General features: G+C 48.3%; 2 protein-coding genes across 5 annotated transcripts in view; one reads left to right on the top strand and one right to left on the bottom strand.

Annotated features, from left to right (window-relative positions):
• The first annotated feature begins 340 nt into the window (after positions 1-340).
• On the top strand, positions 341-1,648 carry spp2 (secreted phosphoprotein 2). The gene is made up of 6 exons (XM_076723073.1): positions 341-392; positions 475-602; positions 733-855; positions 1,167-1,274; positions 1,364-1,412; positions 1,545-1,648. Exons 1-6 carry the CDS (start codon positions 341-343, stop codon positions 1,646-1,648), a joined length of 564 nt encoding a protein of 187 aa, XP_076579188.1.
• Positions 1,649-2,074: 426 nt separating this feature from the next.
• The window catches only part of raph1b (Ras association (RalGDS/AF-6) and pleckstrin homology domains 1b), a 37,651-nt gene continuing 14,401 nt past the window's right edge, over positions 2,075-25,324 (bottom strand). Inside the window, exons 3-18 of one of the 4 annotated variants that reach the window (XM_076723069.1) lie at positions 17,464-17,583; positions 16,959-17,064; positions 16,666-16,860; positions 15,694-16,127; positions 14,882-14,953; positions 14,202-14,276; positions 10,955-11,032; positions 9,483-9,642; positions 9,038-9,159; positions 8,634-8,699; positions 8,397-8,540; positions 7,568-7,678; positions 7,331-7,429; positions 7,102-7,222; positions 6,755-6,891; positions 2,075-6,646 (exon numbers count right to left, since the gene is read on the bottom strand). In XM_076723069.1, coding sequence (XP_076579184.1) covers positions 4,106-6,646; positions 6,755-6,891; positions 7,102-7,222; positions 7,331-7,429; positions 7,568-7,678; positions 8,397-8,540; positions 8,634-8,699; positions 9,038-9,159; positions 9,483-9,642; positions 10,955-11,032; positions 14,202-14,276; positions 14,882-14,953; positions 15,694-16,127; positions 16,666-16,860; positions 16,959-17,064; positions 17,464-17,583 — 4,581 coding nt within the window. In that variant the 3' untranslated portion in view covers positions 2,075-4,105. The remainder of the gene's footprint in view (positions 6,647-6,754; positions 6,892-7,101; positions 7,223-7,330; positions 7,430-7,567; positions 7,679-8,396; positions 8,541-8,633; positions 8,700-9,037; positions 9,160-9,482; positions 9,643-10,954; positions 11,033-14,201; positions 14,277-14,881; positions 14,954-15,693; positions 16,128-16,665; positions 16,861-16,958; positions 17,065-17,463; positions 17,584-25,324) is intronic. The other 3 variants (XM_076723070.1, XM_076723071.1, XM_076723072.1) reach the window with 3 other exon arrangements.

Genomic DNA, 25,324 nt, shown 5'->3' with positions numbered 1-25,324 from the left:
TTTAAATGAATTAAAGGCCCAAAGTGCCTTAATAAGCCACTAAATTGAACTTAACTCATCAATAACAAACAGCTTCTTCATCAAACAAGCGGGAGAGTTTATCAAATAGAGGGTCTGAATGAGAACCTGATCGTGTGCTCATTTAATTTGGCACCTCGCCCGGGGATCAATAGCTGCTGAACAAAGGTCAGCAGTTATTGCGTGAAGGAAGCAGGACAGGCAGTATTTCTGGGGGGGTTATGGAGGGTAAGAGGCGGCGCATCGTGGTTTTGGGCAAAAGCTGAACATATTTAGAGGGCTAAACGGAGGGTTGAAGCTACTTCATTCGGTGCTAGTCAAGATGAGGTCCTACGTGCTTCTCTTGGCCCTGCTGCAGACCCTGGGATGTTCGGGTGAGTGGTTCTCTGTACTGACCGCTTCATGAGTAGATACACTGACTGTCGCTGACGCTCTCTTCGTCCTTTGACCTCGCAGGAATCCCAGTGTACAACTCTGAGCTGGAGTCCATGGCTGACAGGGGTCTTGGGGCCGCTCTGGCACAGGCCAACTCTGTGTACGCCGTCAGCCATCTTTACCGGGTGACCCGAGGCTCTGTCACAAGGGTGGGTGTGTACATACTTTAGGATACATGTTAAGTTTCAGCACGTAATAGTTGCAGTGGATGCTATTTACAGCACAGCAGTAGTACGAGGTATATGTTATTTATTGTATTATGACAAATATCACATGCAGGTTGTTCCCATGGGCCTGAACACCGTTGACATGCTGATGACATTTGGCATTAAAGAGACGGAGTGTGTGAAGGGTTCCAGAAACGACCCCCAGACATGTGCCTTCAAGCCGGGCTTCTTTGTGGTGAGACACGACTAAATCTTACTCTGGTCTGCTTCAGTTTGGGACCACAGGGTCTGGGTATATCACATCAATAGATGACATAAAAAACAGGAAAAATGACATCACCTGTGTACTACTCTTGGACACTGAGTGACTGATGTGTTAGTTCTGGGTAGGACACTTGTTGACACACTGATGCAACCCACTGTTTGCATTGGCACGACTTCACTGGAACAGTCTGTTGCTGCCACACTGCAGCAGGGCAGTGACTTATGATCCCAATACAGCTGAAACGGAGAGACAGAATAATAAAAACTCCACCCTCTCTCCAGCCATCCTTGTCCTGCTCCAGTCGGGTCCGGATGTCGTCCACCTCGACCCAGGTGGTTTCCCTCAGATGCGGCCATGACGGGAGCTCCAGCTCAGAGTCCAGTGAGGAGGTGAGGACACAGAAGGGAGGAATACTGGGGGAGCGGGGCCAAGTGTCCTGAACTATATGGTGAATAATGTCAAGACTTTGATTCCACAGATGTTCTCAAGAGGGAGACACCAGTTCAACATCCCATTAGTAAACAGAGGTAAACACATTGCAGCGACTGCTGGCACAGTACAATCAGGCTTTTTCAAATACTCACAGGCCTTCAGTTTTTCTAGTGTGACATCAGTGCATGTAAGTGACCAGAGCCCCCGCTGTCTTTCAATAGCCCCAGCTCCTTCTGCACCTCCTCCACCCTTCCAGCCTGGTCACTCCTTCCGCAGCCAGCCAGCAGAAACTCGGCCCAGAGGAGACTCTTTTAGCAACTTCCTGGTGTGAAAGGTTCAGCTAGCTATGGACACATTTCAGTGCTGATCACGTGACAAATTTTAATTAAAAAAATGTGCTGATTATGGTCTTTTTGTCCCTTTTTTTGATGTATTTGGTTAGATTTACAGAGCTGCTGGCTGATCAGTGAGCCTCATCAGAAAAAAAGGACCTTTTGGAGTTCTGGGTTCAGTCCCCATAATTTTATTATTCTATTTTGCTTTGAAAGACTCCCAAATAAGAAAATGTTTTCTCAGTGTTTGACAGAATAAGACCACTAGAGGGAGTGTGAGGCTCACTGACTGTTCCCATTTGAAGTATCTGTACTGTCCTGTGATGCTAATGGTGCTTAAATGCATTACATTAAGTAAATTACACATAAAAATCTTCCCACTGCATCCAACCATTTGAACAAATGAGGACTCAGACAGATTGAGGTCTGGTTTGAACATTTATATTGTGATTTTCAGTTTAAATGCAAGAGGACACGTTTACTCTATCTGAAACCATTTTTCTTCATTTCACTTGGCCCCACATGTTCACGTCAGCACATCAATAACTTACATACTGTACTGTAGTAAACATCCTGTTGAGGACAATGATATTCAGTTCTAAGAAATGGTACACTGCCGTCAGGTGGCAATCAAGCCACTGCAGCTGAGTAGGACGAAAGAATAGCATGTTAAACAGGGCTCGAGTGGAAACAACCAATACCATCTTCATGATAAGCACAATGGACTTGTGGATGTAATGGTCCCGTCTGAAATCTATCATGTAAACCACTTTCACAGCACACATTTCCACACCAGAGCTCATTTAAAACCAGTTCGAATGGCCTGAAATATTAATGATATGTCTTCCTGGCACACAAGGACGTACTGAGTTCCTTGAAGGACAGCACCCTGAAAATGAAAACCCTTCACGATCCACTCTGTAGGTAGAAAATGAAGAGATCACCTTGGTCGCTGTGCACCGAGGGTCGAAGCAGTAATAGCACCTTAAAGAAACAACATACGACAGACACAAAGTTGAAAGCAACATTCAGTCTAATGCCAGTCAGATGATTTCTGTTACGGACTACATGATTCAATGCTCTGTACATTAACCAGACAAATGCATCTTTTTCAACCGGGTCACCTTGTGGTGATGAGTATACTTCACACGACTGACTCCAATCTGTACATTCTACTTCCTGATTTGTGATACCATGTGACTTAAGAAGGCGGCGGGCAGGGACCGACAGTAACGGAATAGCAGCTGCAACTGTACACACACAAACTGAAAGATAAGGTCCAAAATCGAGCCAACGCACAGTCCACGAAGATACACCAGCACAGGCCTCCCCTCCATTTACACAAGTCCATTAAATAAAAAGCAAAGTATTTTATTTCCAGTTGCACAGTCCAGACTCTGCTGGACCTTTGGAAGAAATCTCCTGTCTGCTTTGAACTCTGTGCAAGACTTTGGGAATAAGGCTTCCTCCTAGTGGTGAAACAGTCTAGAAATGTTTGAGACAACACATTTTAAAGTTTTAGTTTGAGTGTTCTTTTTTTTTTTTGTTTATTACTGAATCATTGCCTTCATGGGTGTAATTCATGTTTTCATATACGCCTTCCCGTATACATTCCGTTGTGCCCTAATGGTTTGTTCCTCTCTAGACTTTGTTGACCAGCTATTAAAAGACAGACTTATAAAAAAAATCCTTCCATTTATCAATCATTAAATAATTTTATATAAAAGCAAACCGAGCCATCTCCGCCCCACGAAGGCCTTCCCTAATGCTCAACTACTTCACCACCTTATAATCATATATACATGCATGCACATAACGCATGTATGCATATGCAGTCTCAGTTTCTCTCTCTCGCTCATGCACACACACCAGAACAGCTTCATGTTTTACAGCTTGTTCTTACAGGAGGTCCATGCAGTACCAAAGCAGAAAGATCCTGATGTGTGGGTTTTGTCTTTTTTTTTTTTTTTTTCTTTTTTGTCTCCAGTACGTGGCACAAACTTATGGCAAAGAAGCGGATACATGGTTTGGCTCAGACCTGGATCCAGTAATATTTGCACAATTCTTATTAGTGTTTATTTAAATCTGCTTGGAGGACCGGATGGGTGAGGTTTACCACACCGGGCGATACAATGTCTGCCAGAGAGTTTAGACTTCTGCAGAAAATGGACTTTTCTGTGACCTCAAACTTACCTGCTCCAGTTTCATTGTCCCAGTATTGTAAACCCCACAGATCCAGAATGCCAAGCATGTTAAAAATGCAATAATTAGCAAACACTAATTGATCACGGTCTGGTTTTGAGTTTTTGTATATACACAGTCGTCCATTTATCATTGTGGTCCGAAGAGGACAGAAGGAATTCAGGAATTCGCTCCCATTCCACAAATGAATGTTCACTTCCATATATTCTCTCTTTGTCTATTCATCCATCTTTATTGTGTCCCGATCTCCGAGTTCAACACTCTCCAGTAAGTTTGGTGGTGTCCCCCCGTTTGGGTGGTGCAGGCGGGGGTCCTCGTCGAAGCGTTGCATAGCCTGAGATGTTTCCGGACATGTAGCCGCCATTACCTCCATTGCTTTGCTTTCCTTGATCCAGGAGCAGCTCGGGGGGCGGTGGAGGCAGCGCCATGTCGTCCATAGTCCCCACAGGGTCCAACTTGCCCGTGAGGCCAGCCGAGTTGAGGGAACCTTGGCGACCCACTGACTTTCGCTTCAGTGTCCGGTTGAGATCTTCCAGGAAATTGGGCTGGCCTGAGCTGCCCTTTGGGGAGGTGGGTGGAGGTGGTGAGAGTGGAGGGGGCTCTGGGGTGGTGTTACTACGCCGCACGAGAGTGGGTGGAGCAGTCTTCTTCAGTGAGCTCTTCCCCCATGTTGAGTTGCTGACAAGGGAGACAGGTGGAGGAGGAGGGGGAGCCTGCGGCTGGGGGTTGACCACGGCCACCCTAGGAGGTGCTCCATTATGGGCATCACTACCAGGAGGTGGAGGAGGGGGGAAGAGCTCAGAGACTGGCGGAGGAGGTGGGAAGTAGGCGCACTCAGGTGGTGGGGAAGGGAAGTCGCCACTGGATTGCTTTACCTGGCTCACTTTGGCCTGGAGAGCCAAGGGCAGGTTGGCCAGGTTGAGCTTGCCTGGTTTTGGGGGAGCAGGGGGTCCAGTTGAGGGGTCTTTGGAAGGGGATGCAGTGGAGGAGGAGGTGGGACATGGGGAGGAAGGAGGCGTGTTGTTATGGGGAGCAAATTTGCTGAGCAAGTTCCTCCTGGATTCCTCATAGGACGCTGAGGCGTTGAACTTCATGCTGGAGTTCCTCTGCGGGGTAGGGGGAGGTTTCTTGCCTCCGAAATTGAGGGAGCCAGACGGTGACCTCCTTGTGGGGGAGCCCAGGTTTGTAGGAGGGAGGGGAGGAGGAGGTGGAGTTGGGCCCGTGACAGGGGCTGGGGGAGGTGGTGGTGGAGGAGGAGGGGCAGGGAAGCCAGCGTTACTGTCTGGTGGAGGAGGAGGGAACTCCGGAGACTGCAGCTGCTGGCCACCCCCGGGCTGCCATTTTGGTTTGGTCTTGACTGCAGGTGGAGAGAGGGGGGCTTTGGGGCTCTCTGTGTGATTGGCTGATTGGGATGAAGCTCCTGGAAATTGACTTGCTAGTTGTTTCACCAAAGACATGGTTGGAGGGCCTCCGGTGGAAATGGGTGTCTGCTTAGAAAGGCTGTGCTGCTTGGGCAGAGTTGGAGGTGGATGGCTGGAGGTGTGGCCTGCCTGAAGGCTGAACTGCTTCTTGAGGGGTGCAGGTGGAGGAGGGGGTGGGGGTGGTGGTGGGGTTGGGCCACCCAGGGCAGCAGGAGGCGGTGCAGGAGGGAACGGGGACACAGGTGACACCGGTTTGGGGGCTGTATGAGGGACGAAACCTGGGGTAAAGGTTTTGGGTGGCGCTGGTGGCGGCGCAGGAGGAGGTGGGAATTGGGATGGCACTGGGAACTGTTGAGGAGGAGGAGGAGGTGGTGGTGGAGGTGGAGGTGGAGGAGGTGGGGGAGGTGGAGCAGGGGCAGGTGGTGGGGAATCCTCAAGGCCTCCATTTGGAGAGAGGAGGTCCCGTGGTGGGCTGGGAAACCTCTCCTTCAGTGTCTGCTTCAGCCCGTTGGGGTAAACAGGCTGGCTCACAGGAGCCGGTGCAGGAGGTGGTGGAGGAGGCGGGGGAGGAAATGCTACTCCATTGGTCTGTGGAGCAGGTGGAAGCCCTGGGGGAGGAGGAATGAAGGCAGGCGGGGCAGCTGGGCTGGGAGGTCCCAACTTCAGCACAGCCATGGCTGACCCAGGGGTTGGCATAGATGGTGGAGGGGGAGGAGGAGGTGGAGGGGGAGGTGGGACATTAGTCCTTGCCGCAATGTGATTCACATCGGGTTTGACCTGTGCTGCAGGCGGTGTCGGAGTTGGAGGCAGAACTTGATGAGCTGTTGCATGGAGGTGAATGGGGAGCTTGTGGTGGGCAGGTTGGAAGCCCTTCTGGTTCTGCAGCCTGGTGATCGTGCTGTACTTGTACATGGTGGGAGCCGGTGAGTGGTGTGACACCATCTGAACTGGGGGTGGGGGAGGAGGGGGAGGCGGCGGAGGAGGAGGTGGGGGTGGAGGAGCCAGCTGTTGCTGTTGTGGGGGCATGTGGTTGTTGCTGCTGCCAGTCTGTGGCTGTTGCTGCTGTTGTGGAGACGGTGGTGTTTGCTGGAGGCGCTGGAGAGGAGGCTGAGGGGCCTGTTGAGGAGACTGAGGCTGGGGAGGCATGTGCTGGTGCTGTGGCTGCGTCGGTGTCTGGGGCTGCACCGATGGGTGCTGAGGCTGCGGTGGGTGCTGTTGATGAGGCTGGGGCTGGGGCTGGGGCTGGGGCTGGGGCTGCACCTGAGGCTGGGGAGGGGGCGTCAGGGTTTGGTGATCAACTGAATGCTGGCTGTGATGCCGGTGACTGTGGGAAGCATGCGGCAGGGTGGCCCCTCTGGACGCCTCCATTCTCATCTGCCACAAAGAGATGTGCGTAAGCTCAGTGAAGTGAACGACACATCCTGCAGCAAATACTCAAATCGGACATGTTTTTGGACGTTTGCCTTTAAAAGAAAGCCATACCTTGGTGTTTTCCTCGATCTGGGTACCTCTCTTCCAGGCCTCAGAAAAAATGGAGCTCACTACACTCTGGGACCGGCCATGAGAAGAGCTTGTGTCCACCCCACTGTCTGAATGTCCTGAATGATTGGACTGGGACTCTGGAAGCGCACACAAATGACAGGAAGACGATCAAAACACACAAAAACCACCTTTTTAAAGTTTGATGTCTCATGCAAATGTTTAACTGAGAGCCTGCATTCCAATCTGGGACAAAGATACCAGGCAGGGGAAGTCTAATGGACGATGCTACTGAGTTGGGAAAATTATGGGGAAAAAAAGATCTAGTGTTGAGCAGACAGTGAACTAACCAGGTATGCTGGCAGAACTGGAGGCTGATCGGATGCTGGAGGTAGAGAGAGAGGACCAATCGTAGGCCGCCTCTGTCCTCTTCATGGCCTCCTGGTAGTTCACATATAGTTGTTTCCCATACTACACACAAACACAAGGTAAAAAACAGAACACAGATTTAACATACAGTGTTACGGAACTTGTTTACAGACTAAACAAACCAGAGCAGACACTCAGGTTCAAACGCACCTTGGCGATGCGAATCCCGTTCACCCATTGGTGCAGAGTCCTGACATCGTCACAGCACAGATACTTGATGTACTGGGACTTCTTCTGGATTTGTGGATGCTGCAAAAACAAAGTAAAGGGGGTGAGAGTCCCTGTTAACATGCTACATATATGCTGACGTGAACACGCTCCCTCTTTCCGATGTGAACTCACAGAACATTTGTCCATTTCTTGGAAGACACATGAATGAGACCTCACCTTCAGGGCCAGGCAGTAGTCAGTGGGAGCCTTGTATTTGCTGCGGTAGTCCTGGCCGTAATACACGTTGACGTGGTCCAACTGCAGGAAGCACACCAGATCTCTGGATGCCTACAGAGGAGACGACGGGAGGACGGACTGATGCATGGCTGACTTTAAAAAGGGTAAGAAGCCCCCGCTCTGTGCAGACTTACCTACAGCTACAGCTAACACTTCTGGTGACGTTCTGACTAACTAGATGTACAGAAACATGCAAGGCCAGTCTAAATTACATATTAATGGTCTAAAAGTACTTTTGGAGCACATGCTGTTTTGGCACTTGAGTGCAGTTGCTCTAAATTGGCTTTAAAATAATTATGATAGGAGGATCTGAGTCCCACTGTGGTCCAAGTCTGGGGTGGACAACTTTTAGAGGTTGATAACACAGATCTCAATGAAATGTATGATGCTTATTCGGTGCCTGAGCTGGCACCATTATGTATTGTAGGACCTATTTTTGAGTGCAGGATTTAAATAAGGCGAGAAAGTGACGCAGCTAATGAATGCTGATGTGCTGTCACTGAAGACCGAAGTGTTGCGGTCTGAAAATGACTTTGGAGGATGATAGCGCTAAAAATAGAGCACATGTGCACAACAAATCTTCTCTGGATTTAAAAAAAAAAGAAAAAAAAAAAAAGCATGTGCTCTTTCTGTTGCATTTAAAGTGATTCGGCCCCAAACAGGAAATACCACAGAGCAGACTGTCTGAATCTGGTTCTCATAAACCCAACCCACATATCTGTTCTCCATCTTCATCTCGTCTGACTTATGTGCCTCAAGTCTCACTGACCTTGGCTTTGCCTTTGGGCACGTAGTAGATTCCCGAAGCCCTGAGGAGGAAGTAACGTTTCTTCCATGATTTCTTCCCATCCTCCTTCAGCCACAGGACACCCTCTATCTCTGGCACCGACACCGAGCCGCCACAGAAACACTCCTGACAGATACACAGAATATCAATATCAAAGTTTATCCTCCGAGTCCTGATTTGCATAAATGTTAGGAAATCCAGCAGTTTACAGCATCTCACCTCTAATAAAGCTTCTTTATTCCTGTCAGCCATTTCGGATGTCTCCTTCCGCCCCAACAAATAGTTCTGGAGATGATCGAGAGGCACGGTGAAGTAAATACAGGACAGGGAGAGGAGGGAGGGGGAGGCGTAAAGTCGGTGGCTCACCTCGTTTTATGTTAAATAAATTATTCACCTTTACTCGCTTTAGAGCTTTGACCTACTTCCAGCTCTCCGACACAAACACAGTCCCTTGTTCACTCTCTGGGCTGTGCAGGCACTGAGCATGCATAAACAATGTGTTTGTGTGTATAGCATATGCTTTCAGAATTTATACGCCGAACGCAGAGCGGCTACGGAGGGCATCGAGAAGATGATCTGCCCTCGCTCGGCCGTAAATGTGCGCTGAAGTGTAAGACAGTCACCTGAGGGTTCTTGAAAAGAGCGTATTTCTCGATGCGTTCGATGAACATAAGCTTGTTGTGGCTGTCCCGGGTCCAGTTTAACAGGTTCTCCACCAAGTTCTCATGATCCTCAAAAATACGCTCTGAGAGAGAGAAACAGAGGAGGAGAGAGGAGAGGGGCTAATGAAGATGCAAGAGATGCACTTTTTTTTTTTGCTGACCTGCAAATGTGCACTTAATTCCTCCCTCCAGGGTTTTCTGCCTTTTGCGTGGGGCAGAACCTTTAACTGTAAGCTGACAATTAGCCTCAAGTCAGAGCTATTCTTTGATCACCGATACTGATAACACAGTAGATGTTTGTCACCCACACTGTTTGCATTGCCCCCATCCTTCGTGAAACATCCTAAATCAAACCTTAAACACTGTTTATTTGACTCAGGTGTCTACAAACGATCTGCTCCCTTACCCATCTGGAGCTCCGTGATGGTTTCCACAAGAGACCAGTCAGGGCTGTAGCCACAGTGGGACTTATCCAGCAGGCTGTCTAGCACCTGCCTGACTGTCTGCCGCTCGTCCACCATCATGGTCTTGGAGCTCTCGTCTGACATGTGGACCCTGATGACCAGCTGAGGAAGAGGAGGAAGGAGAGTGTTCATTTTAAAGATCGGCTATGTCAATGTCGGTTTTTTAAAACAATTAGTACCATTTTATTCTATATTGCCCATCATATTGAGTACCTATCAGTCTGATCTGGTTGAGGACAGACAGCTTCATGTACTGAAAGGATAAAATCTGATCATGTGTTTCAAATACTTCAAACTATTTATGGGGTCACTACAGTCACAGTGTCACATATACAGCCACTAAACTCTAAAATCCAATAATCTGGCCAAAGTTTTACATCCATAGGCAACCAGAAGTCCCCCATAACAAGCAAGCTTAAACTAAGCTGGATGAGACAAACACACACGTGCCAGATCCAGCCTCACACAGTCGTAGCCTATATAAGACTTGTCCTGGTGTGAAACCGAATAAAGCCCTCAATTCCTTGACCTCCTGTTTGTTCCCTCCCACTGGGACCCTGACATCCAATCAGTGTGGGGGTACAGTGGACTGAACGGAGATATGGACCAATGAGAATGCTGGGGGAGCTGTGAGAATAAGACACGGGGAGTCTGACCTACATTTCTCACAGGAAAGACCCCTAAAAACCCCCCTAGTCTGGCAGAAAAAAAGTTACATCAAACCAAAAATCCCAGTGCTTCAAAGAGATATATCTCTGAACCTCCAATGTCAAGAATACAAAATACAGCAGACCGTGAGGCACAGCTGGCTGTGCAGACAGCTGACAAGACTAATAATTTAGCACGTCACAGTGTTGTGCTAAGACCGGCTGAGGTTTCTTTATGTGCTGTCGGTACCAGCACTCTTTATCTTGTCATAGTGTATTCACTCAGCAGAGTGAAGTCCATCCAAACACTACTGGGTCTCAACTATTCACTGCGTAGAATAGGCCACCATTCTGCTGCTCTCATTCACAGAGACTGTTCATTCACTGGCAGAGACACTGAGGAGTCCCAAGCCGCCTTCCCAAAGGAGACTCACACCATGGCTTTCAATGGAGCAAGGCGCCCCAGTTGTATCCTGGACGGGGTAAATAAGATGTTTTGTGTGGAATGTGTCCGCATTGTCTTGCAGCGCTCTCTTTCTGAAGCCTCTGTCTGATTTCTTGCTCCCTCCCCAGCAGATACACACACATAATCAAACACTGCAATGACCTATTTTCTCCGCGCTTCACCGCCTCGCTGTGAATGAAGTTCACAAAGAAATGCAGCGTGCGGCGAATATGACAAGACAGCGATCATTATCAGACAGAACGGTCTTTTTAAGGAGTCAGAAAATGAGAGCGTGTGTGCAAAAGGAAGGAGGTGGTCCTACCTTTTTGACCTGTGCCTCCTTGATTTTTTCCAGGGCGACTCGGATCCTCTCTGCCTTCAATTTGGCAGCTTGCTCCTCCTATATGGACGCACAGGAGAACGGTTAACACAGTCATCACTCACACAATAACACAACAACACACACACAAAAAAATCGTTCTAGCTGTCACAGCCTTGCCTCTTCCTCTTCCGCCATGTCTCTCATTATTCTCTGGCAGGAATGAGACATCATGCACACACAACTTCATTAAATAGTCAGCAGCCTTCCAAACCATTTAAACGCAGAAGCCTTGGGCATGATGGCGCATGATGTCATGTGCAAAACCAAATCCAAGTCTTCCATTTTTTTGGGGTTGCTTACCTGCCCCCTCCAACAAGATGCCATCACCTCCATTCCGCAGGTTGTGAACGCTTCCACGTGTGTAAAGTGGGTGTGCGTAACACTTGTGTGTGTGAATATTCGATCAAACACAACTAGACACCGTGATGCTAAACGGCGGCTATTGCGACATCGCTCCGGTGTTCCCTCAAATATGGCGCTCTCTTTGCCGTCTACGGTTCCATATTGGATTCATATGGAGCTGCAGCCGCTTCCTTTGATCTCGCTTTACAGCAGAAGGGAAACAATAGTAGAAGATCCCCAAAGGGCGAGAGGCTGCGGATGAGTGTAGGATCAGCTCAGAAAGCCTCTATGCCCTCCACTCAAAGATACAATGATCTCCGGCACGGATCATACTCAGATCTCAAGGACAAAAACGAAAAAACATCCAGATTCGTCCATAATTAAAGACAAAATTCTTTCTGTCTCAGTTGTATTTACATTGCAAGATTAAAAAAAAAAAAAAAACAACTGCCTGCTTGCCACCTGTCACAGTGAGATACCGGCATATAAAAAGTTATTCCACAATGATCCTCAGTGGGTGAAATTCAGCCGTGCATCCACATCTTCCACCACTCAAAGGCGGCAGCTGACAGGCTAGCTGGGACTGCTGAGCAGAGACTTTGTGACAGCGCAGGTTCACAGACTCGCAGACATGTGCGCCCGCGATGAGCACAACTTGACTAAAACCCCGAGTGAGACAGTAGGGAGGAAGCCCCTCCCCCTTCAATCCACCCTCTCTTCCTGCTTCCTCCCCTCTCCCCCCCCCCGCCTCTCCATCACTCTCTTCCCCTCTCTCTATGCATCAGATGCAGGGGTTTGGGAGCGTGCCCAATCGATGGAGCATAATCCCCGCAAAAATAGTAGAATGAGGCGTCAGCCAACCAGCGAGCCACTACTGCAAGACCCCTCTACCCTTTAGCCAATCAGTACGAGGTGGAGGACCGTGACCGGCACTAGCCCCCTGAGCTAAACCACAGTGACAAGGACGGAGAGTGGAATTTGGGTGAATGAGAAGCCGAGGTGCTGAATATTTGAAGTCGTGTGTTGAAGTAAAGGGGGTGAAGGGTATTAACAAGCGCTCCCCAAGCCTCTTATCTCAAGAACCCCACGCCCCCCTCTCTGATTGACCCAGACAACCTTTTCCACATGACCAGCTCCGGGGCACATGCACATTAATGCAATAAAGCCAACACTCTTGTTTGGCCAACACATAGTGGCAGGCTTTTAGTCAGCCGAGTGTGAGTGTGAGCAAGAAACACAGCGAGGGAGGAGAGGTCACCGTGCTGTGCAGATTACAGTCCACAGTCAATCTGAGTCACACTGTGGGTTTAGCCCCATAATAGTCAGCGTAGCCCCTCCACGTCTCCCCTCTCACCTCCATTATTTCCTCTCTACATGACACCTACACCCTGCTTTTTATTAGACATTAGTCGTATTCCTATTCCACAGGCGTTTTCCCTTCCACTTTCACACTCTGCCACACCAGAGCCAATTTTAAAAAGGCTCTTCTGCCTTGCCTGGAAAAAAAATCCTGGCACCCTCTCCCTTTGATGTCTCTCCACTCTCTCTCTCTCTCTCTCTCTCTCTCTCTCTCTCTGCGCTTGTTCCCAAACATCCTGCGCTCATTCAGTATTCTGATTCGCGAGCGAGGAGAGGGAGAGAATTTGTAAGTCGAAGGCGGCTGCCTCTCTCTCGCGCTCTGTGGTGAAAAGTGTAACACTAACACATAAACTCCCTCACAGCCTGTGCGCCATGGGCAATCTATCCGCTCCCCCCTTTTTAAAACCACTCAAATGCTCTTTGCGTACAGAGTCGGACTGGGATCCGACACGCTGGGAACCAATAGCCCTGAACATTGAATTCATTCCACTGTTCTGTAATACAAAGAGAAAAATAAGCAACTGAAATTTTGGCTTTGGAGTGCAGATGAATCGAGTGGATATGACTGTGAGAGCCAGCCAGCTTCACTGCTGGCATCCATTATATTCAAATAAATGGAGATAACTGAAAAGGTTTTGGAAAGAAATCTGCAATCCAGTGCCAACGACCCCTAATGGAGATCTTTCAGTTTACTTTTACATGTATTGCACATGACAAGCTTTTGTTTTGAAGTCCTGAAGATAAGAATCTTCCAGACTAATGGCGTAACCGTATACTGTCGGCGATGAGCATCATTTGTGCTTTGTTTCCTATTCAGCATCATTAAATCTCAAAAGGATGTAAGAAACTCCGGCCTGCATCGTCTACCTCTCTTGGAACGTCTTGCTGTGCTCTTGGAAAGCGCGCTCTGTGTCGTGTTGCGACTGTCGGATAAATCACAATCAGCGGCAGCCAACTTTAAATCACAAATGTGCGCACATCTGATCAGCATAAGCTCCACACGAGAGCCGGAGGCCGCGGCCAGTTCGTTTGCTGGAAAAACTGACTGCTGCCAAGAGGTTTACAGCGAAACAGTGTTGAGAAAGTTGCGAACAGAGACAATCTGACAAAAGCCCACCTGCCAGTCAAAGGAAGCACGCAGGAGAAAGCAATCAACGTACAGTCTAAGCGTGGAGCATGGTAAAAGCTGAAGAGTGATGTGAGGGAAAATCCATTCTGATTTTCTTACCCCTGTTTCTTGTAATTCATTTCTTGGCGTATTGCTAAATTTCTAAGAATACTACATGACAGCCCTCACTACAGGCCTGATCCTGCTGCAGATGAAGAAACTGTTATCTCTTCTTCACTTACGTACATAAATAAGTTGAGCAGCAGCTGTTTCTCAGCATGGATTTTTCCACTTGTACACATGCAAAGCAGAAGCGAGGAGCAGCGCACGCACACAGACACGCACACACGAGAGAAAAATCGAAGAAGCGAGTGTCACCTTGGTCAGGAGGTGAGAGGGCTTTCCAGCTATGCTTTTCAGAATGAGCGAGGTTTCTCGGTCCAGATAGGAGTGCTTGGGTGAAAAGAGAAGGGATAAAAAGAGCAGAGGAAAAGACAAAACATCGAAAAGTCAGTGCCAGGTGATTCTTAGTGGCTTATTAATTGCAGGTGTTTTTTAATCTTTTTGGTGTAAAAGAAGCGTGGAAGAGAAGGCTCCGCTCAGCAGTTGTGGTTGTCATTAGCTGCAGCTGTGGGCGAAGAAGCAATGATTGTGAGGAGAACTGCAGAGATGACTGCCATCGGCTGGAGTGTGTCAATACATCGCTCACTGTGCATTCTGGCTGACCTATAGTCTACGGCTACTTTCACAAGCATACACACAATCCCTCATTCACACCAAACACACCTCTATGCTTGCATATGCATACATTACACACAAACCAAAGGCTGCACATTAGAGCTGAAATATTGATTGTGATATTCCGTCAATTAAAGTTGGATTAAAATTCTGCTCTCTGTATCTCTTGTATGAGCATTATTTGGCAACCTGGGTGAACAGAAAATGGTTCAAAAGTGACGTGTTTAGAGGATTACACTCGAAGCAATTAACCTGCAGCCCTACATGTGCAAACTAAAACGCTTGCATGCACACATGCATTCTCACATGCTTGCACTTACAGTGGCCTGATCCGTTTCACCCTCTCGTGAGGTGAAGTCAAGCTGCCGCCTGGCCCGTCGCAGCGTGACATGCTGGGGGAAATCAGGCGGTGCAGGCAAGGTGTGTGCGTGGATAGAGGCCAGAGATATTGGAAAGGATGCAAACACAGATAACATGATCACATGCAGGGGGACAGGGCACATGCAAGACACTGTGTTAACATGTAAACTTTTTCCTTCTGGACTCAGATATTGTCTCACTGTCATGGTTTTACACTCTCCTCTCCTCCTAGCTAATACATGTCAGCTAAACACACATATCTGCTTAGGTGCGGTATGTTAGCTTCGGTCTTAACAGGTCAAACTTAGAGGATGTTTTGCTTTTGTTAGGGTCAAGATGCTTGGTGAGTGAACAAAGGAATTCAGAAATGGTAGATGTTAACATTGTAATCCACAGTTAGGAGCCCGATAGGAGATTACAATGCATTCATTAACACACCATGCAATGCACAACACACGGGCCGGATTGTGCATCCATTCTCAGTAAACACCAAGCGTCATGCTGTGTGGGTAAACATGCAGGACCGGAGCCGGACTGAGGTCATTTCAGGGTCATCAAGTTTGGAAAAAGTGAAAGGTGCTTGTGCTCTATTTAAAATCAAACCTGAGAATGACAGACACTGAACTGACCCCACACCTGATTCACACACACATTTCAGCTCGACCATTACAGCCTTTTGCGCCGTGGCTCACACACACTTCTTATAATACGATGTGGACCTTTTGGATCACCTTGGTGTGTGTTTCTGTGTGTATTTCAGAGTCGGTCGTACCTCTGTGCTGGTCTGGTTTTGCCCTTGCGTGCTCGGGCTGCTCTGGCCCTCCACCTCTCCGCCCGTCATCACTTTATCAATGTCCAGGGAGTCCATGCTGGACGCTGAGGCACATGCTGAGTTTACACTGGACCGCTGGGACGGACCCTCCTGCTCGCTGACCGTGCCCACTGAGCCCGTCCTTCGGTGTCCGCCGCCGCCGCCGGACGACCCTGACGAGGGCCGCCGGAGCGTGGTGGAGGAGAAAGAAGAGGAGGAGGAGGAGGAAGAGGAAGAGGTCTGACGTGCCGCTTCATCCATGCTGAGGGAGGCCTTCTCCAGCTGAGAGGTGATGTCGGCCAGGGAGATGTTGGAGGCGGTGGGGCGGGCGCTGACGCTGCCGCCTCGCACTGTGTTGGCCGGCGATGCCCGGGTACTGCTACTGGCACTTCCTGCTGGGGAGTCCAGACATTAAACACAGCTCAGACGGCAGGAAATTAACTGCAGATGGACTCCAGTTTACACTATAGGTGTTTGATTTAAGATGCCACATGCAGCCTTTTGCATGGATACACTACACAGAGTTCCATGCATTAGGTTGGTTGTTAAGAAATATATTTTTATGATTAACATTAACAAATAAGACCACAGCAAATATGTCATGCCTGCATTTCTATCATACCAGTGACACAGCCATCACTCGAGCATGCTAATGAGACTACATTTCCTTGTTACGAACAGGATTCTGCTGATTGTATCCCACTTCCTGCTCTACATTATTACTCTGCATGTGTTTGTTTTGTCTTTAGTTAGAGTTTTTTCCCATCAGCCTGTACCAGACACAGCAGAGGAAGAGTGACATCTTCCTGTTTTATTCCATAACACATTCCTCCTTTCTGCTGTACAGCAAATCCACACATTATCCAAACCCAACAACAACACGGTCATGTAAAATACAAAGGGAGAGTTCGGTAAATGGCCATCATTCACTACCTCCACTGCTTCCCCCTCCGCTGGTGCCTGTGTGCTTGGTGCTGGCACTGCGCCCTCCAGGGGCCCGCTGCTGGCCTTTGTTTTGGCCGCGAGATGAGGAGTTTGGTTTGGAAATGGTATTGAGCTCCTGCTCGATGGAGCACAGGTCGGCCATCAGGGCGTCCAGGTCCACTGTGTCGCCCTGGTTCAACGCCTCTGCGGGGAGCAAAAGATTCAGCAGAGGATGATCAGAGAGCGAGGCCAGGCAGAGCGGCGAAGGGTTTAGTGGATCTGCGCTGTTATTATGGTCTCACCGTTTATGTTGTACATTGAGAAGCGGTACGAGAAGTTAGCCATATTGGTCTCCTGCCTCAGAGGAGGTTTCTGCAGTGTTTTCTGGGGCCTGCCATCATCCAGACTCTACACACACACACACACACACACACACACACACACAAAGGCAAAACATGAGGTGCATATATGCAAAAATCTCACATTACAATCAAAGCACAGGATCTGAGCCACCGTGTCTTCCTGCTAGACTCCTGAGTCACACACACACACACACACACACACACACACACACACACACACACACACACACACACACAGACCTGCACAAATACACCATATAAAGTGGTTGTGGGAGGGGAGGGTTGCTAGGATACAGTATAGGGAGACAGGATTAGCAGTGTTGGGGTTGCTATGGATACCGCCTCTTCCTCTCTGCCCGCTCTTCTACCTGTGTGAGTCTGTATGTGTGGATCCATCCACCCCCTCTTTGTGTGTGTGTGTGTGTGTGTGTGTGTGTGTGTTAACCTGAGTGAGCTTGTCCAGCTCTCCCAGCCAGGCTCCAAACATCTTGTCCAGGTCCTGGTCCTCCTTGTCGCTGTCCTCCTCGGCTCCATGGTCCAACTCATCATCTGAGACCTGCTCCATCTGGACACACACACACACACACACACACACACACACACACACTTAGAGGTGAGTGATTGTCATGATTCCACACATATTTACATGCTGTCAGATCACACCCACATAGCAGGGATGATCTACAGGAGAAAAAAAGAAAAAAAAAACCTTCATCTCAGCTCATGCCATCCTCACTGCCTGTTGCTATGACAACTGCTCACAGACCCCCAGCGGGTGCCCTGTGCCGTCTACTCGCCCTCTAGCGTCTTGTGTGCTTGCTCACCGCTGGCACACCCAACGCCTCTACTTCCAGCTAAGGAGGTGAAAGAAAAGGATGCTGATGGAGGACAGGAGGAGCAAAACGCCAATCAATATACCCTAAACAGACGCACTGAGCGCTTCTGAGATCTATAAACCTGCAGCGAATCACTGCACCAGCGGCGCTCCCACAGAGAGGGTATCAATCAGACTACAGGTGGTATTGATGGCTATAAAGGCCAGTGTGGGTGAAGGAAGGCACAGCAAGGTGGTTGTGAGAGCCCAGCTGTGTTCAGTCAAAGGTGGTGACAGAGCTCCCTCTGCTGGACACAAAGGAAAGTGGCGCAACCGCAACATGCAGCTGGCTAACCCCAATCCAGCAGCTCACATCGGGTAATGCAACAGAACAGGTGATGGTCTCTGAAAGGCATCTTCATGTTGACACCTCACAGAGGTAGAAGAACTGTAATCTTATGGCTGTGTGGAAATGTGAGGAAGGATTTTTCATGCTTAGAGCTGACCTATGGCACAGTTGAGAATTGAGTCCAAAACAAGAAATTGAAGGAGACGGAGCAGAACAGACAGTCTGTTCTCCAGCTTGTGACAATACGTAGCGTCAGTGTGTGCTGACGTAGCTCCCTGTTTCTCAGTTATTTCCAGGCCAGAAAATCTGATGTTACCCAACCTGTGGAATGAATAAACACCCCCGACTGCCAGCGTACACTCAGGAAGAATGTTGTCTTATCTGGCAATACAACTGTCAAGTGGAAGGAAAGCACGGTCAAGTATACGAGTCAGGGATGTCTGCTAAGAAGCACACGCACACACACATGCTTACTGCATCTCCTCCAGCCTAACATACACAGAGCAAAATATAACACCAGCAACTTTAACAACAAACTAAACCGAACAAAACAACTTTAAGGTCCCCCTAAGGCTGCCCTGGTTGTGGTACAGTCCAGTGTGTCCCAGTACAGTCCAATCAGATGGGATATTCCCGGGTAATCCCACTGATGTTTCAGGGGGTGTCATTCCTTCTCGTTAACAGGCTGTACGGTGTCAGTCACTGGTGGGGACTGTACCAAACCAGGATTAACCCCTCTGGCGACCCTGTTCTTTTGATCCAGCAAAATGTGTATGTGTCTTAATGTGTGGTTTTGTGTGTCTAAGCCTTTATGGTTACATGAACTACTTGAAAGCAATCTGAAAGTAACGCTTTGTTGTTAGAAGGTGATAAAAGGAGGTAATAGAACAGGCAGTAGGTGCATGAAACAGGCTGTGTTAGGCATTGCAAACAGGAATATGGTAGCAACACCACTGAAAATCAGTCAGCTGTGTGTGTGTGTGTGTGTGTGTGTATGTGTGCACGCACACATGCATGTGCATGTGCATTACAGTGCTGATGATGGATAGTTTCCTGTTTTGGCAAGCATATCAAACACATGAGGAACATGGACTTGTCATCTTGTTGACAAAGATGGAGACTAAGTATGTAAATAAAAAACAAGTCGACCAAATGTGTGTGTGTGTGTGTGTGTGTGTGTGTGTGTGTGTGTGTTTGTGAAATTATATCTGCGTTCTCATGAACATGTGTGGGAGTCGGAACAGGAAATGGCCAGGATGTGCAGAATTCCTAATTTCCCTCATGGCCTGTTTCTTGGCAGGAAACTCCAGCTGTCCTTCGGTTTATCCGTGCCACTTATTGGGGACGGGAGGGACTTGTGGGTGGGAGGAGGGAGACCCCTCCAGCCCTGCACCCACCCATAGGATCCTTTAGGATGACCCAGTGGTTTACCAGAAAACGAAGAAAAGTATACGGTGTTCCATCATGTAAATTACATGCTGCCATACTGCTGCCAAAGAATCATTTGTCTATTTGCTGCCCTCAAATGTGGCTCATATGGGGCCCTTCGGTCACAGACATATCTATTTGGGGGTTCTCCAGTATGAAAAGGGTAGAGTGTCCTTGCTGTAAGGCATGACATCATGGCTGGCTGACAGGAAGGGGATACAGTTAAAATCACATGAGCTGGCATTGTGTTTCCCGGTGCTCTCTGATGTGCTTCCATATGCAAATACACAAGCAAGAAATGAGTTGAACTGTACGACACTGAACAGCTGTGTTTAAACAGGAACAAGCCTGCAGCCCTTTGTGTAACAAACACACATCTACACGCATGCACGCACACACGGAAATATGCATATGCTGTAGGTGCATATACGATGTAACTGTAAGAAGAATAAAAATGAGAACAGAACAAACAAAATGATGCAGCACACACAGAAACAAACAGCACTTTGCTGCTGTCAGTCTAATGGAATCACAGCCTCAAAGGCAGATGATGCTGCAGGTCTAAGTGAATTACCACCTGAGGCCCTGCTTTTAAGCTCATGGAGCATGACCTGAGACAGACATGGGGATGGGAGGAAGCTGAGTGTGTTTGTGTAAATGGACTCCTGCAGGCATCATCGCAAACCAAACAACAGCTTTGGCCTTTTTCCCCTCCTGATGCTGCATGGTCCCTCTCTCTTGTCTGAGCATGACCAGTGCTCATCGGTCTCCTGCGACTGCTGGGAGGCACAGAGGTCCAGGGTGAAATACTAAAAGGTCAAAGGCCGTCTCAGCCGAGTCGCTCTCTCTGCAGCCTGTTTTCGGTCCCGTGCAAACGCGTTCGGATCCCGCTGTTATTGCAGTGCCGGCAAAGGGAGATGAGGAGTGAAGGGAAAGAAAGATGAAAAGTGTGTTCTGGGAAAACGAATCTCTCTAAATCTTAGAGAAAAGCACAGCGAGCATCCGGTGCTGAGGAAGATGAAGAGCTGGAGGAGGAGGAGGAGGAGGAGGAGGAGGAGGAGGAGGAGGAGGAGGAGGAGGAGGAGGACATGTCTATCTTTAGACTAAGTCGTTCATATCAGAGAGTATCAAGAGGATTGGAAAAGGGAACGGTATGAAGACTAGATGTTAAGTCACTGTACAAAGAGGAGAAAAGTGTCTGGAGAAGTTCCCACTCCGAACAACTACTCAGACAACTGGCATCCTGCTGAATATTAACAAAAATTAGGCTATATGTCTAAAACTGGAAAGCTTTTGATCAACCACCAGGCTGCAGACGTATCAGGCCTAGAGCACAGAAAACACCACTGAACTGAACTCGCTGACTTCTCGTCACATGTTCGCTCACACTTCCTGGAAGGACTGAGCGCTATTTTCACACCAAATGTGACAAACAAGCCGCTCCAAGAGACACTTTAAGTAAATTCTAGCATATTAATCCTTTTGGGACACAGTCAGCGTTTGATCCATCCTGAATATTTCGGATCAATCAACGGCGTTTGTCGAGGGCCTGTTGTATTCCCCACACGCACGCAAGAGAAGCAGAGGCCGAAGAGACAAAGACACACAAATATTTTGGGTGTGACAGAGAGATAAAAGGAGGGTGCGACGTGACATCATGGGTCAGATCAGGTCTCCACGGCTCACTCCTTAACTCAGTTTGCACGAAAGGAACACAGCACTGTTGTTGCTGAGCTGAACATGGGATGGACAACCACAACTCTGATGATTCATCATACTAGCTAGAGGAGCAGTACTACAGTATAAAGTGCTTTTGGGTATTTTTTGGTATTGGTAGCAGTGTGCTGCACATCCTGTGGGATGGGGCCCTGTTGAAGGATGCAAGACACTGGTAATGCTTGGAAATGCCAAAATGTATCTTCTGTGCTTCTCCACGCTGTTAAAATCCCATTTATTGGACTGAATTTGTGAAAATAAGCAAAGCAGCTAATTGAATTGACACCAAAATAAACGGGAAAACTATCACGCCAGAGCCATTCAGTTACTGTTTCGGCACCACCTGCCGGCTCCCCGCTGACATTCAAATGATGAATTGCTTTTAACATTTGAGTTACAAATAAAATCCTTTCATATTTCAGTCACACAGGAAACAGGCGAGCTGGGATGTGGAATATGACCATAGCTGTGTAAACAATATTGTGGCCAGAAACTCCTGCTGCGATGATGACTGAGCGGTTGTTTCCATCCAGCACTTCTAAATAGACTATTTTTGGAGCAAAAACTCCACTTTGTGTGTGTTAGTATTGTACTGGTGCACTGAGGACTGTGGGGGTTAATGAAACAGGCATCGGCCCTTCGGCTCTCATCACCTCCACCTCGGAAAAACAGTGAATAACACACAAACTTCCAAAGCCGCCTTGCCCTCGCTGCTATTTTCCTTTTCTCTCAAGTGATCTTTATGAAAATAACCTGCGAATGTCTGACGTAGCTCTTCTAAAATTATTCTCAACACATATCATCCCATCAAAGCAAGCCACATTTGAGATCAGACAGGACCGGGCACGGGGCGAGAAAGCAGCACGGCAATTACAGGAACTCGGTGAACTCTTGGGAGGCGTGCATGCAGTGCCACGGTGCAAAGGCAGGGTGGGAATTCGTCGGAGTTTAGTGGGACATGAATGCTCACGCTGACAGGAGTCTCCAGGGGCAGATGCAGACAAAGCTCAAACAGAGGGAGCAAGTAAAACATTTAGCATACCACCACGGCTAGGAATAGCTGCAGACACAGTCCCTCCCCGGGCCAGCCGGGCTGCAGCGTGTGCCCCCTCAGCGCTCTGAACCATGGGGACGTGGTGCTGAGAAACAGCCAGATTGACGGGTGCGTGTGCATGATTTTGAGAGTAATCGGGGTGATTGTGCACATTTGAAGGGCCATCTCCTATTTCCATCATAATACACAGACTGGGAAACTCTCCCAGGCGCACGCAGCTACATATCTTTAAACAGCAGAGCTGCTGTCGAGTATAAAGATAAGTAAACACAAACACACAAAGATCTTCATAGAAATTCCCCGGTGACTAATTTCCTCGGTAAAAATCTAGCAAATGTAAGCCTGTTTGTGCCTGAAATTGCAGTTAATTTGACAATTATTAATGACTTCAATTTGAATAAACAAGCTACATGTTAAATTCATGTTTTTTTTTAATAATATTTGACCTCACATATCTTCCAGCTTCCAAACTCCTGTCCTTCTCCTTCTCATGTCAGCCCATCATCTGGTGCAAACTGTGCTTCTGGCCTCACAGACTATGAATCACCTCTTACACATACGTATGTCTGATTGCCATCATAGCCCGCACGGCCTATAAACTCAAGCCATAAAACACACACTGCAATGCCGAGTGTCAAGACATCGTAATGACGTCCTGTGTCATCGTGAAGCCGTTTAAAGCTGGTGTGCACTTGGGAGCGCGTCCTGTGATCTTGTGTGTGGCGAGACAGCCAAAAGAAGGCGCCTGTCATGAAAGAACAAAGCATTTATTGCTGCTCTCAAATGTTTGGTTTCACCGCCTCTGGCACATAAAACAGATACAATCTCATTGTAAATGTGCAAGCATGAAATAATGGTTATTTCCAGGCTCAGGTTTTCGGTGCAGCCTGTGGTAATTTGCTCATTTCCGCTCCCATCCCGTCTTTCTCCTCCCGCCTTGCCTTTTTTCCTGGTCGACTCCCTTCGTGTACAGATGTTCCACCAGGAGGGGAGCGAAGGAGACCAGAAACCAACGTCACCGTGTCAAACACACATTCATGCAAGTTAAAAGTGGAAAGAGGAAACTGACTAAAAGCTGCAGCTAGCAGCGCCAATAAAAGAACTCTTTGACGGAGGGAGCAGCTCGTCGGCTGCTGCCCAAAGTGCGACTGGGCGTGGTTGGCTTGTCCACCTCTGCTGACCTTTAGTGGCCACTGATGTCTGACGCAAAAATGACATCATACTCTGTGTGTGTGTGTCCTCCATGAATGAGAAATGTAGGGTGGATGCAGCCTTGAAGGTTAAAGAAGCAAGAGGACCAGAGGTTTGAATTAAGGAGAGGGATGTAGAGAAACGCCTGAAACACGGAGCTTCAAGCAGAAACTTACCTGCGTACGCTCCACATACAATCAATGCACAAAACACATAAAAGGCGAGTCTAGCCGAGTTCATGTTTCATCTTTTTCTGCTTTTAAACTCGAGCGCAGGAGAAAAAACACACCACAGAACAACAAAATGGGTCCACAATTGCAATAACTTGACAGCTGTCTTTCACCATGTTGACATTTTTGGGGTGGGGTTTTGCACTTAAACCACCACAAGCTTTCCCTGTGCATTTAGTCCCAACGACAGAAGACTGCAAGGCAGAGAAACCGTCTGAATGTATGCACTTTTCTCTCAGAGGGTTGAACCGTTTCGTTTCCTTTTAGATGAAGCAACGACTGCACTCTAATTACAGTAAATGTCAAATTGCAGCAGATTGGTCCCAAACACTGTAATTTAAATATTTTTTTGTGAAAAGGCAGAGCAAAGTTGTTGTTGTTCATGTTGCCTAAGGAGCCTACATCAAAAAAACCCGTCCCCTTTGAAAGTAAAAGTCACACCCAGACACGAGCGTGTGTTGATAATACTTGTATTTTTACAGCAGAAGAAGCAAATGAAAGCAGCATTGCTGCCAGGTCTGCTGCGGATGGATTAGTCAGCACTACCAGACATGTATAATAAAAAAAAGAAAAAAAAAAGAGATAAGAGCTACACTATCTTCTGCAGACTACTACACCTCAACTGTGGACATATGGTTGTATGTTGCTTCAATCAGCACAAGCATTTTTCAGTATTTCATCATAACATCATGAACACTGATATCCGAAACACCCTTCAGTGTAACATTCACCCCCTGTTCCTAAAGCAAGACGGCTTTATTGCACATGAGCACTCCTGTCGAGACAATTCTGTCCCACAGACATCAAAAACAAGACGCTGGACAAAACTTGACACACAAAAGGAGGAGAGAGAGCATTAAAGGGGATGAGAGATGAGATGGGTAAAAGGCTAGCGAGGGAGAGGGTGGAGTGATGGAGGGAGTGATAGATGGGTACAATAATGGAAGGAGGGAGGGAGGGGGGAGCTGGCTATTAGGTTGTGAATAAAGGAAAGGGCCTGATGGTCAGAACAACAGCTCCAGTGTCTTTAGTCAAGCACGACCAACAGCCGGCGAGCACACAAACACACACACGCATGGATCCACAAACACATCTGAGCTCACTCAAGCACAGCGTGACACAGGGATCCAGTCTGGCTTATGCAGCCAATTAGGAGGGAGGGGAAGGGGAAGGGATGGGGGACAGAGAGAGAGGAGAAAGATGAGGAGGATGTCAGAGGCGGACAGATGGAGAGGAAGTCGGGGTGGGGCGGGGGGGGGAGGAAACAGAGAGAGGAAGAGCGGCGGAAAACTGAGACGAGGGAAGAGAGGGAGTGTGAAAATGCACGGTCACACTGGTGGGCGGTAGGTGCGGGGACTCGAGAGCTCAGCAGCATCAGAGCGAGCCAGACTTCAGCTGCCCCGCATCTCGTCCAACAGCCGTCGCCATGGCAACGCACACACACACATCTCCGGGCTGACACGCGGCTATCGCAAGGCTCCGACGTGAGCTTGGCCTACATCCTCAGCAATAACTGACATATTG

This window comes from Chaetodon auriga, chromosome 23 (assembly GCF_051107435.1).
Source record: "Chaetodon auriga isolate fChaAug3 chromosome 23, fChaAug3.hap1, whole genome shotgun sequence".
NCBI lineage: Eukaryota > Metazoa > Chordata > Actinopteri > Chaetodontiformes > Chaetodontidae > Chaetodon > Chaetodon auriga.
This window is presented reverse-complemented; position numbering and strand designations above follow the sequence as displayed.